Source organism: Taeniopygia guttata, chromosome 3 (assembly GCF_048771995.1).
Source record: "Taeniopygia guttata chromosome 3, bTaeGut7.mat, whole genome shotgun sequence".
Lineage (NCBI taxonomy): Eukaryota > Metazoa > Chordata > Aves > Passeriformes > Estrildidae > Taeniopygia > Taeniopygia guttata.
Window position 1 is genome coordinate 71,356,880 of NC_133027.1, and position 12,837 is coordinate 71,369,716.

General features: G+C 35.5%; 1 protein-coding gene across 3 annotated transcripts in view; it reads right to left on the bottom strand.

The window, feature by feature from the left end:
• Positions 1-763: 763 nt before the first annotated feature.
• The window catches only part of MAP3K21 (mitogen-activated protein kinase kinase kinase 21), a 40,359-nt gene continuing 28,285 nt past the window's right edge, over positions 764-12,837 (bottom strand). The window contains exons 6-11 of one of the 3 annotated variants that reach the window (XM_030268275.4): positions 11,095-11,217; positions 8,508-8,624; positions 7,809-7,959; positions 6,725-6,819; positions 4,507-5,292; positions 764-3,973 (exon numbers count right to left, since the gene is read on the bottom strand). In XM_030268275.4, coding sequence (XP_030124135.4) covers positions 3,549-3,973; positions 4,507-5,292; positions 6,725-6,819; positions 7,809-7,959; positions 8,508-8,624; positions 11,095-11,217 — 1,697 coding nt within the window. In that variant the 3' untranslated portion in view covers positions 764-3,548. Of the gene's footprint in view, positions 3,974-4,506; positions 5,293-6,724; positions 6,820-7,808; positions 7,960-8,483; positions 8,625-11,094; positions 11,218-12,837 lie in introns of all 3 variants that reach the window. The other 2 variants (XM_030268273.4, XM_002191469.6) reach the window with 2 other exon arrangements.

Consider the following 12,837-nt stretch of genomic DNA (forward strand, 5'->3'; position numbering starts at 1 on the left):
GCCTCTGCAGTTTGGCTTACAATCTGGGCTCCATACTGACACTCACAGGCCACATAAATATTTGTTATGCAGCCAGTCTCACTACAAGCTGAGCGCAGCCATGTCTTTATAAGATTGGGCTTGCAACCTTATAAATTCAATATACAATTCAATATATTTCTATTTGAATTTCACTGTATCTTGCCTGTTGTCACTGCAAATGGATACTTCCTCTTCCTAACTGAAAAATAGGCTAATGCACCCACGACATGATCAAGGAAGAGGGAGTTCAGAAAAGGTGTTAAAAATATTATAAGGAAAATACTGGCTTAATTTGCCTAAAAAAAAAAAAACCACAAACCTAACAAAAAACCTCAAAGTACCAAACCCCCCAAAGAACCAATGGACCCTCCCAAAAAAAACCCACAACAGAAAGATGTTATTACTTACCTGTACTCTTGATGCTGAGTTTATTTATATCCACTACTCTATCTCCTCTAAGACACTCAACAAACATTGTAAAAAGCACAGAAAGAATATTATGGTCACATCAAAGGAAAAAGCAAGCTTATGCCAAATGTTTCTACCCACATCAAGTGCAAGATATTACAGGAATGCTCATACTGTACTGGATTCTTAATCTTAGAGTAACAATTACATTACAATATTCCAAGAACAGGCTGGCCATAGCTTATAGATCCTGGTTATTCACCAGAGAACTCCTCTGTACATGTTAAGAAAACACTAAGATGTATTTTTCAAGAAAATTCAGGTCACTTTGCAATACAGTAGCTACAAAACATTTATTTTTTAAATAAAACCATTTAAATCATCAGGTTTTGTAAAACAGCATATCAAGTGTTTATCTCCAATCTTTGTAGTGTAAGCACCTTCAGTTTTATGCTAAAACAATCAACATAAATTATTATTTGGTCAGGCTAACAACCTACATTGAAATAAATATCCTTTTAACTAAGACAGGTCACTTAATGCATACCAGATTTCTGTATCTTTACAGAAAATTTCTCTGGTGAGACATGAATTACAGATTGAAATAATGATTGAAAGAATTGTTTTTTTCTTTTTAATTACAGTGAAGACTGGCCTAGAATTTTAAACTATAAAGACAATTATAAAGCACTATAGACTATAACTTAAAAAAACTGCATCACATCAGAGAAATATTTGAGATGGCTTACCCAAACTGTCTCAGAATAAGAGATGGAATACAAACTCCTAAATTACTTAGAATGCACTGGGCTGGCCATATCATATGTCCCAATCTTATGGGAAATTGTTCATTGAACAGAAATAGAAATCTGTTTAATTACAAGAGAGATAAGTCACTAATAAATGAAAACAATATAGCTCAAAGAGCTTTTTATGCTGATACTATTGATTACAAAACACAGGGTGCAAAATTCAACACTTGAAATTATATAAGCCTTAAAAATACAGAACTTAACAGAAGTTTACAAGTCAAAATACTTCAGCACCTGAGATTTTCCTGTAGAAAGCCACATGGAGATACTTTCTTCAGAAACATGTGATACAATCAGCTCCTTTCTCTCAGTATTACACACAGGAATAATTAAGAAAGAGTTGAAATATACATAATGCTCAAAAATTCTAATTAAGGTAAATGTGTTGTTAATCTATGCTTAATATTTGATTAATGACTTTATTTTACAAAAACATTTTGTATTAAAACTGGAACAATCTATTAAAGTGTTCTGATGAAATAAAGTTGAAACAGAAGACAAAGAACAGTATGTGACTTGAATCATGTTGACCGAACACTAGGAATACAGCGACAGAAACAGGTTTGAAGAAAATGTAGGAACAATCTGCTATGCAAGCATTTAGATTTACAGACAACTAGTGGTTCTGTCTTTACTTTTGGTAAACTAATACTTCAAGGAAATTATTTTTTATGTCCACTTTGAGAGCTGGGAAGTTACATTTTATGTGTTCTGCTCCGTGTGATTAAGAATTCATGATTTCATTTGTGTAATTGTAGGTCATCTTCAAGGTGGATATTGTAGTGCATACAGTCTTAGAACAGAAGCCTTCTTTTTTAATCCCTTGGATTTGAAGCTTTAAGCAACTGTGTATTCTATTTGAACTCCCAGACCCCAGAGTAAAGGAGAAGAAAAGATTTAAACACATGTCTTAACAAAACAGCATTTGGATGGGAACACAGTAGTTTCAGTCTACCATTATCTAATTTTATTTATGAAAACTATTTAAATGTCAAATGATCTACAAAATTGAGACATCAAATACTGGAAAATGAGGGATGTTCCTTTAATTCTAAAAAATGCTTTCATCAGGGAAAGTATACTGTACATTTGGTTTTATTTAATCATTCACTTAGTGATACTGTAAAAAAATTAAACTACCAGTGTTATCAAAGCTAAATGTTTCTCCCCCCACAATTAACTACTTGGAATTTTCTGGAAACTTTCTATCACTGAAAACCAGTCAAGCACATCTGTTTCTGTCCTTTGATTCCTAAATATGAGTAAGCAGTCACTCAGTAGTACCTTAGGAAGAAAAGCTACAGAGATTGTACTGAAAAATTTCACATTAAATTATAGCAGTTTTAAAATTAAGTGCAATAAAATGCACCATTTACTCACTTAAAACAAATTATCTTTAAAACCCACCAGATTTCTTCAATACAAGGTGCAGCAGAGTTTAAAAAAAAGAAAGGGGACAAACCCCTCTACCACAAACAAAAAATTCAAACTCAAAAAAATTGCTTTCAGTGCAAACACTGTAGTCTTCAAAAGGTTAAGAGTACAAATATTTACGTTCCAGTGTATCCTTACCTACAAGGAATGTTGTTTCATATTACAAAGTATGTCAAATACCTTTACTCCAATCGCAATACTGAAGTTTACCCTCTCAAATCGATATGGTGGCTGAAACGGAAATGTTTATATAAGCAGTGTAACTTTCTGGAGAAACTAAAGAAAGTTCTCACAATAACCAAGGGCAAAAACTGCAAATTCAGCTCCTGGTTCTTAACCCATTTCAGTATCAATGCCTGCAAGCAACCACTTCCTTAATGAGGAGTGAACAGAGCCTCCTGTACCTGCACCTTAAAAACCTTGTCCCTCTCCCTGAACCTATAAGCCACAGAGGCAAGCTGCAGACCACCACTTCTTGGGTGAAACTCTTCCTGACAGAGCACAACCTTGCTCTGTTTGTCATCTGTTTTTTTAACGTGTGTGAAATTTAAATTTCTAGCAAAACCTCTCAAACCTAAAGAAAACTTCTGTGACATGGCAGAGAGAGGTGGGCATTTTATTTTCATCATTCAAAACATACTTCCGAAGTTCACCTAGAATACAATTTTGCAGCATTGTGCTTTTAGAGTTACTTGTTCAGATTCCAAGGAACACTTAAAAAAGGCACCTACTACACTTAATTAGCTGCCCATTTTAATAATTTTGGTACTATTTGTCACAGTACATCAAAAAACAGCAGCACAAAGTGTTAGACAGACAAGAATTTTATATTTGTTCCCCTTTATGAGCAAACATTTTTAAAATGAAAGGCACTCAGGACAGAAATTCTCTCTCCAGTTCATATATAGATGGCCGACAAGTTTTGCTCTTCATTCTACATAAAGGCACAGTACAGTCTCTGTTTTGACCTTCCACATCAATATCAAGTAATGAGGGCATGTGGCAGTTAGTTCTTTGCTCAGTATCTGGCAGGAAGTTAACATCTGGATCTACATTGTCCTCTGAACATTCAGAGTCTTTAGAGTTTGGTTTAATAATACGTGGAATGATCTGCCATGCATCAATTTTACTTCTTAGAGAAGAAGGTCTAGGCCTTGAGATAGTATTGACAGCGCTTTGCTTTTCATTTGAAACACCACTGTGATTGCTTCTTTGTTGAAAAGATGGGGAGGGCAGAGTTCCAGGAACTGACAGGACCGGGAGTCTGGAGACATCATTGGTTGAAGCAACTCCATTAGCTAGGGGAAAGAAAGCCCAAACAAAAAAATGCAAATTTAAACTACGTGACTTCTTGAATTCCTTGTCATTTGTAAAACTGGGTTGCCATAAACACTAGTGGATTTTCTTCCACCAGAAGAATGAAGAGGTTTATACATTGTGGGGAATCTCCTAAGACCCATGGTGCTCAAGTAACATGTTTGCCTATAGGCTCCCTGCAACTGGCAATCACAAATTATTTTTTCTTGCTACAAAAGAGATGCACACAAAAAGCACTAACCCCATAATAACTGGATGAATATTCATACTGGAATAAAGTCCCATGAACATCTGCAGTTCTTCTGAAAAATCACACATGCATAGAGCATCATGAAGAATATCATATTTAAGCCACCCCAGAATATCAGTAATGAAGTTTAGAACTTCTTTTCAAAAGCCCATTGATCATGAGCTTATCCATTTAAATGTAAACCAGATTTAAAGACATTATTTTGCACTTAAATTTTTATCAGCAACTTAACTCAAAGATTCTTGGAAGTTCTTAATTACCTACCTGTGGTCTGAAAATGGCTCCCATCTGATAAGGTTCGTCTGTGACCTAACATACCTAACTTTGTGGAAGAATCTTTTGGCACATTTTGAGACTCTTGTTTCAGACCAAGACTAAAAGGCTGACTTTTCAATTGTGTCAAAACTGTGTTAGGAGCCAGGTGTATCCTTTGTTCTCTCTTACTTTCAGAAGTTTGAGATGAAAAGTTGTCCGTGGAACTACACTGACCACAATCACCAAGCACAGTGCTTAAAAAAGCATCTTCACTATCAGGTTGAAGCAGGCATTTTGTGGAAATGGAGGGCATAGAGAGAAGATTCACAGTATCTGAGGCTGGATCTAGGGATGGAATACTTGTTTCCTCTTTCTTGTACTGCAGTCGTGTAGGGCTGGCACTCCTGCGGAATTTTGAAGCACGCTGAAATATTCCATCACGCTTCTTCCTCTCATCTTTAGGCAAGAGTTCATCTGGACCCTGTGATTTGTTCAGCTCTCTGATATCTAAGCCCAGGGCAACGGATGCAAGGAGGACAGCACACCCATACAGCACCGAATCAGTCTTCTTTTTGTGAAGCGTCCTGCTCAGACTGTTTGTAGGTGTCATTTGAGGAGTACTGTTTGTAGAACTAGCTGAGGTTCCTTCTTCAAAGCTCTCATTTTCTACTGTGTTCTCTCCCTGATCATCTTTCCAAAGAGGTAGATTAATATAGGCCTGATTGGGCAACTTAATTGGCTTTGGTCTTTTACTGTCCAAACCTTCAGGGATAAGTTTCTTATCAGTACAGGCACCTGTAAAACATCACAGTATTCTATAAGATTGTAATTCAGCTGTTAAACTATTGCATGTCTGCATATATACATCATTATTTCCTTTAAAATGCACAAGTATTAACATTGAAGGATCCATTTAGATGCTGTCAGAAGATCAGACTCAGATTTTGAGTTTCAGAAACACATCCTACACCTAAACCTCTTTGTGTTTACAAGACTTTGATAATGCTTTTTAAATAACACAGAAAATATTTTTGTGTATGGATTACAGAGAAGTAATTTACTATACACAAACTGGCAGATAAGATCCGGAACGCATTCTTTACAATACTTTCAATTCAGCTGAATTCCGAAATCCAGTCAGTTATTAAAATTTTCCAATTAATTCATTAGATCATGGTGTTCTGGAGTAAAAAGTAAATTTGACATCTTACACCTAATGACAAATAAAAAGGAGGTATTATTTGATTTGCATGTGTTATTCTACCATAAACTACTGAATGCTAGAGAATAAACACAGAAGCATCTGAAATTCAAGTATGGTAACTTTGTGTGCAGGGTTATAGTAGTAAGCTAATAAATCTATAAAGTACTGTTTGTGAAGCCTTGATTTATACCCCTACCATTATACATGAAGATTAAAATGTCTTTTTCCAGCAGTGTCCAAACAGCTTACTATTTCCTCTTCCAGATGGCATGAATCTAGCTGCTGGTATGGACACCAGGTTATATCACAGGCTTTTTTCCTGACACTGGTAACTTAATTTTCTCAGATAAGAGAATCCACAGTATAGAAAAAGGGTGTGCAGATGATAAAATTATTACAAATACTTTATTGTCATGGCCCATTATAGCAATGGTCATAAAAGGCAACATGCAGTTATTATGCTACTGATCCTAAAGGGACCAAATATGTTTTTCCTTGTGATTTTACCTGTAAACAGCAATATGTTGTCTAAAACACTTTATGATTTGAAATCTACATTTCTGTCTTGAAAATTTAGATAACAGATCTTATTCAAACAACCTGGGAACTAATATCTGGGAATGTATCAGGGCTTACAGGTTTTTAAAAAACTATGCATTTATGCAATGACTATGCAGATTGCACAATAATGTCAATGATTATTTAAATGTCAAGACAATTACTGATTTAGGTTCTTTTTAAAAGAAACAAAAAAGTGGTGACTAGAGACCTCATATACAGAGTAGCCTGCAACTCAAAAAATGGAAAAAATCTGTATATGCTACTGTTCACAGACTATGTGTATTTCTTAGCTGCTAATGCTGTAAATACGGGGTTTTTGCAGAGCAAAATGGTTGGCAGCGTGATTTTTCCTGTGTAATATTCTGCGTAATCCTCTAAGGAATTCAAGCAATACAATTAGCATTGGAGATGATCTTAGTACTATTATATGGCTACTTTCACTTTTTCAAAAACAGCTCTTACCTTGGTCCACAAAGAGTGAAGCTAAGGGCACACCCTTCTGATTTTTCATTAAAACAGTTGACCAAGGGTTGCTGCCATCTGAAAGGGGTCTTACTCTGCAATAACAATAGTTACTTTGAGATTACAGATACCATGCTCACATAAACTTTGTGAGAAAATTACTTCCTTTTCAAATTATAAACTTGCAGAACATAACTTCAAAACCTTTCCAAAGGTAAAAAGAAGATGGAGTAGCATTGAATCATATGATTATAGATGTAAACACGTCTTAATGTCAGGTATTCTTTTTAGGATAAAAATTTCATGCCTAAAAAGAAAGCAAATTAAAAATGGGCCTTCACTACCTATTGAACAAAACAGGTTTGTGAAAACCTGAATAATGGTTTCATTGTCTCAAAGAAATTATGAATATTATGACTTTTAAACAAAAATAATATAAAGCCAGTTCCAACTGATTGTGTCAGGAGTTGTAACCAACTCGTGACACAGGAAACTGAGTGGATATCCCTACCAAGAAAAATAAAGAAAGGCACTATAAATTGTATATACTAAAGAAAAGTATTCTTACTATCTCTGGTTTTGAGCCATTGGAAAACATAATCTCTAAGTAAAGCTGTCCAGCTGATTTTCATAAACTTTTCACCCTCTGTCAGCATAAAGGATGCTGCTGGTGTGAACCCTGCCTCACATACACCAAATCAGTCAGTCTTACTTAATCATGCTGAAAGTACCCAGTGGGGGCCATGCTTGCAATTCCTCAATATAATGTGAGGAAGGGCAAGAAAGATGGGCCATGAATGTCTGGTATGCACTGGTAGCTCAGCATCCCATTATGTTCCAAATCTCAAAAAAAAAACCTGAGATAAAGGGTAATAGGTACGAATAAATAAAACTTTAACATAAGCAAAAGTTTTATCCTCAGGATTAAGCGGGGGGGAGCTACTAATCAGAAATGTAATTTCTAAATTAATTAAAAGGTAGGATTTTTTGCTGTAACTGGACACAGCAGAACTTTTTTCACTCACTACTTATGCAACCAAGAAGGCTTTAATATTATCAAAAAACCAAAATGTAGCAGACATACTTGTCCTTACAATCTGCACGATCCTTTGTTTGAACTGAACTTGGTCCCCATGTACAACCTTTCTTTTTAAAATTCCTCTTCACATCTTCAAACTCTTCTTGGTGATATGTTGTGCTCCTTCCCCAAGTTCTGTTGCTTTCATCTGAAGTTACTGGGGATTGGATTTAAAAACACAAAACCCACACACATAAATACTATTTCTAAACCCAAAATATTTTGACAGAACAGAATATCTTCTGCACTGCAAAACCATTTTGACACAGTAACACATAGGAGTAGAAAAAAAACTGAGATTTTTTTTTTCTTTTTCAAAAAGCACCACACAAACTTCACTGATCCAAAAAGATGAGCAAGAAAGAAAAGTAATTTATGAGCTGATGAGAGACCCAGATCAAAGATAAAGCAGCAAAGCAATCACATTTTCCATGCTTCCCTTAACTGAGAACCTTATATTTAGGTAATTCAGACAAGTGAATTAGACTGAGCACTTAAGTTCAATGAATAAAATATATTCTGTGGACAACTGGTATCAAAAGAAATAAATACTCCAGTTGTGATTGTGATTAGCATTTTCTTTCTCACTACACCAAAACAAATTATACTTTAAAGTGTCTAGCCTCCATTAAATGCTTAGTCTGTCACTGTCTCAGCTGATAAATTAAACAGAACCAGCACCTTGGAAACATAATGAAATCTTGCCTTTTTTCATAACCCCACAGGGAAGTTCATATTCACTTGTGATATCTACATCTTGCTGGTACACATATACACTGTTTCTTCGGCCATTAGCTGTGTGTGTATCTGTTTTTGGAATCACTGAGGAAAAATTAAGAGAATGTAGTAGAGATCTTAGTAAAATTTATTTCAGAAACAGAACTGGTTCCCTCATATTTTTGAGTCAAAAGCCTGGATCTATAAAGACATTAAGCATCTTCTAGTGATGGATTTTCATGGTAGGGTTTAAAGGATCCTCTTTCTAGTACCCAGCCTGGGAAGGTAGATATGCCACTGACTAACTGAAGCATTAGCTTGGAGTCATGATGGCATGTAGTAGATATGATGGAGAGACCTAGGAGAAAAACAATGTAGCCAGTTACAACAGCCTGATAAATGAGGGGCATTTCCATGTCCATGGTTCTGCTTTTCCTTCCCTGTACAGATTCTCCTCCTTCCTCACCATCCACCTCGCCAGCAAAGCTCACCCTGTAGAATGCCACTACACTTGCCTACCTTACACTCTCATTTTGAACCACATTCCTATGGAATATGTGCCTTAGTGGCTTTCCTTCTCCCTCCAAAACTCCTTTTAAAATCAGCAGCATTTGCTTTAATAAGAAATTAACTATATTTTTCTTTTAACTTAATGTTTAGATTTGAAAGCTAGACTTGCTCAAGACAAAGTGAAGCAGTCAAGTAACCAGTTGTTACATATGCCTGTTCAAATCACATGTATTTGAGCAAGCCATCTTGAAACAAAGACACTTTGAAGTTAAATCAAGATAAAACATTATTGTGGGAAAGGGAATTTATTTTGCACAGGTGCAGATGGGTGTGGAAGCTAAATTGTTTCAGCTAGATACTCCTAGATATCTGATAAGCTTTTAGGTAAAAACCTAAGGATTCAAGCCCAGAAGCAGACATGTACTTCTTTTAAACGAGAGCCTTTATGCTGTCCTGTGTGTTCAAGCCCAATGAACACAAATGCCTGCTCAAATAAAAAAGAAAAAATCCTCAGTGGTACTTAGCACACATGCAAGGAGTGGCACTGCAACAGCTTACACAGGGCTATGCAATTAAAAAAAACACACACACAGAAAACTGAAGTTTTCAGAACCATGCCAATACCTGACATTTGCTTCATTCCCAAGCATTTCCACAGAGAGCAAGAAGAATCAAAGATAAAATGAGACAGTAAAATGTTGTAATTACGTATAAACTAAGAAAAGCCTTTCTTTACCTTTCTGCAAAAACCAAAGCCAGCCAACCAGAAAAACCCACCACACAGGACAGGAAACTATTGACAACACAAATACTGTCAGCTAACATATGAAAAAGACTCCAGTTGATTTTTCTTCCATCTCAAATTTTCATTATAAAAGGCAAGACCGAGTTTGTCCACCTCTCTTCCTTTATCCACAACGTTGCCAACTGTATCCACTGCAGCTCAAACAAATACTAAAGTGCCAGAGAAGACATCACTGCTCTCCTTTAGACATTAACAATAAAAAGGATTTCATAAGGCAGAGTTGTTACAAAGGAGATGAGAGATCTGATTTCTATCCAAACTTAAAACAAAGTGTCAGGCTGGTCTAAAACACAATGAATCTTTACAGACTAGCTACAGAACAGTATGGAAAAAAATCCTCATTCATTCTGATTTCCCTTTCTCCTCATTTTTAGCTGGCAAAGTCAGATTCTGAAGTAATCTCCCTCACAGGTGACTGTGCCTGCAAGAGAAGACAGCCAACATCCATAAGCACTCAGCTGGAACAGGTTCCACTGATTTCATAGAGAGAAGCTTAAGGCATTCCTCTCTGAATGTGGATAATTAGACAATCTACTTTGCACAATAGCTCAGACAATACAAATCCAAGCAGTGAATCCTGTAGGAACTGTTTTATCTGTGTATATGTCATTCCCAAATATGCTTCTCTGCAATAACATGATCATATTCCTGGTACCTTCACTGTGTGAGCATGAATATACCTTTCTTTCTATCAGTATACATAGTAATGTAGACCTACAAAAGTACCCATAATTTCTTTTGTCTCTTTTTCCTAAAAATCTAAAGCAAGATTTCTTCTGGATTTATACCAAAAGATTTATACTGTTGAAAGCTTGATTCTCTTTTGTCATAAGAAAGTTGGGTTATTGGCTCATTCTTTGGTCTTTACATCTTACAAGACTCCCTTACTCTCTGAATTTTTTTTTCCTTTATCAACTCCAATATCTAATAAAAACTTGTTTTCCAGCTTACTTGGGATCTAAATGTGATGCTTTGCCTTTTGTCAAATTTTGATTGGTCATTGTTTTAACCCAGTTTACAAATTGGTTCCCAAAGTAATTAAGTAAAGATACAATTTAAAGAATTCACAATCATTTTGAATTACTGAAAATTATTTAGCGTTTTAGCAAGATTATCCCTCCTTTCAAAGAAGTTGCAACTGTTAGAACCAATCAAGGGATGTGTAAATCAGACAGAAATCTGCCTGGAATTTGATAGTACTACCAACATTTTGGTATGTATATAGAACATTCTCTATTGATCAAAAAAGCAGAGACTTACATTGTATAGCTCGAAGACGAGGAATTATTGTGGGGCTACTTGATGGGCTAGAGTTGTTACTGTTTAAACTCCTCCTCTTATCCAGATTGGGAGATGCCTGCACTGTTATTTTGTGCTGGAAATCTGTAAGAGAGCAAAACAAATCTGTTTTAACGTTCTGAAAAAAAAAACCTCAGAAGAACATGCTGCTATACTTCTTACAACAAAGTTATATAATGAATTAGACTTCATTATATGTAATTTATTTATACAGGTAAGAGATATACATATTAAAAATATTGAAAAACTCTAAATGTAACAATTTAGATTTTGAGTCAAACAGGCAGGACTTCACACCTTCATGTGATAGTCTTGCAAGAACATGAATAACAGCAAGTAGGTCGAAGTGGACCTGATCTGAGACACAGCCACACCACAAGCTGTTATTCAATCTTTTTGATTGTCACAGGAGGGGCAAAAATGACCCCTCAGTATTTAATCTCAAATTAATCAATACTCATTCGAATGAGATTTGCCTTATTTTTTTTAGTATGTAATTCATATACACTGTAAAAAAGCAATAACAAAAAAGTCACATTAATTCATGACAGAAAATCATGACAGTAAACTACAGAATTATAAATATTTATAGCAAAGTAGTAAAAAAACCTAACAAATATTGAGGAGGAAAAAATTTATGAAATTAACCTTAATATGCCACTCTAATACCCATCATCAATGCAATTATATTGTACACTATTCTTAGAATAGAATTGTCTCAAGGACAAGTTCATCTGGATGTTCTTGGTAACAAGCAGCTAACAGCTATTCTGAATGAAAATATTTATTTTATCATTGTTTCAATTTAAATACAAGAACTGGAAACAAGGACCAAATATTCGATTGAAGCTTGCAATCCAGCATAAATCTAACTAAAACCCATAAATGTACCCTGTTTGTCTGGGAAGTTGTAGGGTGCTTTTATCTTATTTGCTCTTATTTTTAAAGTAAGGAAAAATATTTCACTAGTGCTTAAATAGCAATCTAAATATTACTGCCCTCTTGATGTCTTTCCAGCTATCAGATAGCTACAACTTGGTCAGACTTGTGTTAACACAGGATCAAGTTCTTAAAGCATTTGTAATAAACTGTCAGACTTGACCTGGAAGCCACTGAAAGGAAGCCCACAAACCCCAGGATGCTGGTAATGAATTTGAAATAATAATGAAGGCTTTCCAACCATTGGTGAAACCATGAGTTTGTGTAGTGCTATCTGGTGGCAACATTAAAAAGGCACCTCTAAACCAGCCCCTCAGAACTGAAAGACCCTCACTGTCTACAAACACACCTCCTTTGCAAATGGGGCATTTCAATGCATTCATGGGTGGAATGAAATGTTCTAACATTCAAATTATACCATATTTGTATTCTGAAATCCTCATCTGCTGCTATTAATGTTTTCTTGCAAGAAAAAAGGCACTGAAGATTGTAACTGCTGTGTTGTACTTGCAACTGCAATAAGTGTGCAGTTTGGAACTACTGCACCTGTAAATCCCCAGCCCTCTCGAAGCACTGCTTTTCTGCTCAGTATTTGCAATTTTAGGGCAAAGAGCACTAATCGTGATAGAAAGTTTTAGCATCTAGTAAAAAGTACCTTCCTGTCTGTACAGAAACAACAATAACAAAAATCTGAACATTGAACCAGTATTAAATCAAGTGGCTCTCATACTAGTGACTTCTCCCTCCAAATGGGATGGACTTCTA